The sequence below is a fragment of the Elephantulus edwardii genome, unplaced genomic scaffold (genome assembly GCF_000299155.1).
Source record: "Elephantulus edwardii isolate Elephantulus edwardi_28Jun2011 unplaced genomic scaffold, EleEdw1.0 scaffold00044, whole genome shotgun sequence".
Lineage (NCBI taxonomy): Eukaryota > Metazoa > Chordata > Mammalia > Macroscelidea > Macroscelididae > Elephantulus > Elephantulus edwardii.
Window position 1 is genome coordinate 10466686 of NW_006399794.1, and position 2525 is coordinate 10469210.

At 40.2% G+C, this 2525-nt stretch overlaps 1 protein-coding gene across 1 annotated transcript; it reads right to left on the reverse strand.

Annotated features, from left to right (window-relative positions):
- Positions 1-340: 340 nt before the first annotated feature.
- On the reverse strand, positions 341-1291 carry LOC102873749 (olfactory receptor 52H1-like). Its single transcript, XM_006885658.1, has one exon. It carries the CDS (start codon positions 1289-1291, stop codon positions 341-343), a length of 951 nt encoding a protein of 316 aa, XP_006885720.1.
- Positions 1292-2525: the final 1234 nt, after the last annotated feature.

Genomic DNA, 2525 nt, shown 5'->3' on the forward strand with positions numbered 1-2525 from the left:
TCTCACCACATCACAACATTTAGTACTTGCTGTTCCCCAGAGTCATCTTTTTAATGAAAACATTTGGCTATTTTCTTTCATTAAAAGTTTTAATCACATCATAGTAATAGGGAATTACATTTAATCAAAGTTCTAATCTTCAGAATTATAAACTAAGTATTTCCTACATTTAGATTTTTTTCTGTAGCCAGTTATTTAATATATTTCAGAAATAACAAAGCAAACAAACCAATGCTTATGATTAATTAGAAATTTTTTCATTTCCTTTTTTCTCTAAAGTAATTGCTTATAGATTTTAACATACACTAGAAACTTCCCTTGTTTAAACCTCATGTCAATGTCATTTGACTCCTTTGGAAAAGAGCAGGAGAATGACCTTGTCTCGGATCTGTTTGGTCTTTACACCGTAGACAATAGGGTTGAGAGCTGGTGGGATGATAACATAGATATTGGCAAACATAATGTGAAAGGTACGAGGGACATTATGCCCAAAGCGATGGGCAAGGATGGAGAAGAACGCTGGGATGTAAAACATGAGGATGACACAGACATGGGAACCACAGGTGCCCAGAGCCTTCTGACGGGCATCTCGGGAGGGGAGACGAAAGACAGCAGAGAGGATGAGAGTGTAAGAGATAGCGATTAGGACCACATCGGTAATGACTGTCATGATAGGTACACAAAAGCCATACCAAATGTTGATGGAGATATCTGCACAGGCGAGCCGGGCCACACCTATGTGTTCACAGTATGTATGGGGGATGATATGTGTCCTGCAGAAGGGTAGACGATTCACAAGAAAAACACATGGAACAAAAACACAAAAACTTCGAAGGGAGATTCCAACTGCAATTTTGATGATGATTCTGGGGGTCAGAATAGTGGTGTATCTCAAAGGGGAGCAGATGGCCACATAGCGGTCAAATGCCATGGCCAGCAGGATAGCCGAGTCCAGGACAAAGCTGTAGTGTAGGAAGAATAATTGGGTGAGACATCCAGGAAAACTGATTTTCTGGGGACCAAGCCAAAAGATGCTCAGGGTTTTGGGGACACATGTGGTAGACAATATGAGGTCAGTAATAGCCAACATGGAAAGGAAAAAGAACATAGGTGCATGCAGACTGCGCTCTACTACAATGAGGTAGAGAAGGATACTGTTGCCCACGATGGCCACAAGGTAAATAAAGCAGAAGGGGATACTAATCCAGATGTGATACTGCTCTAGGCCGGGAATTCCCAAAAGGATAAAGGGGCCTGCGTTGTTGTTGTTGCTCAGATTGTACATGTCCATTAAGGTTCGATTGAATAGCTTCCGTATCCTGTAAGCAAATGGTATATAACGAACATTATAACATTGGTAGGAATCCTTAGGCTCTTATCTCACCTGCAGGCTAACAAAGATCTTTAACTGCTGTTATAAATAATATTCATTTCCTTGAGAAAGCCTTTTAGTTTCAATACTCCTGCTCGTAATTGCCTAGTTACTCTGAAACCTTTCCAACTGTACAAATCAGTACCTATTTTAATTACTGAGTTACTAGATGTGTTTATAGGGGAAAAAATATCTATTCACACAAAGAAATAGAAGTAAGCTATGGAAAGTGACCCAGAATATGAAAAATTAGGGGTTAATTATTACATATATTTCTCAAACTTAAACCAGAAATATTCCTTTTGGTTTCCTAAAAACCAAGCAATAGTTTAGCAGCACTACTAAGAATATCTTCTTTGTGCTCACCATACTTTTTCAATCTGTATGCAGAACAGATCAGTTGAGGGTCTGCCCTTTATAGTAGGAGTGTGGTGTCAGGATTGGAGGAAGACTCATCAAAAACTTGTCTTGTGCAGATGATGCAATATAATTTGCTGTAACTGAGGAGGGCCTGAAGGATTTGCTGCAGAGTGTCAAGGACTATAGTTTGCAGTATGGATTGAAGTGCAACATTGAGAGAATGACGATTCACACCACTGGGCCAATTGTCAGCATTATAATAGAAGGGAAAAGATTGAGATTGTTAAATTTCGCCTTACTCATTTCTACAATCAACACTCTTGGCACCAACAATCAGGAAATCAAAAGATGAATTGCATTAGGAAACTCTGCTGTCAGGGACTTCTCCTGAATGCTGAAGAGCAAGGATGTCAGTCTAGCGACTAAAGTGTGCCTGATCTAAGCTATGGTCTTCACAATTACTTGTTATGCATCAGAGGGCTGGACAATGACCACGGATGACAGAAGGATTGATGCCTTTGAGTTATGGTGCTAGAGAAGAGTATTGAACATATGATGGACTGCCAAGAATTAACAGGTCTGCCCTAGAGAGGGTGAAACCAAGTTGCTGCTTAGAGGCAAGGATTTTGATACTCTATCTTTCATACTTTGGGCATATAGCCAGGAGGGACCAGTCTTTGGAGAAATATATCATGTTTAGAAAGGTCAAGGGACAGCACAGGAGAAGATGACCCCAGATGAGATGAATTGACACACTAAATGTCAGAGATAGTGAGTTTGGCTCAGGATAGAG

What these genes read in the sequence shown, in the direction of transcription:
- LOC102873749 (XM_006885658.1), bottom strand. Translation starts at nt 1,291, where the DNA reads ATGGACATGTACAATCTGAGCAACAACAACAACGCAGGCCCCTTTATC.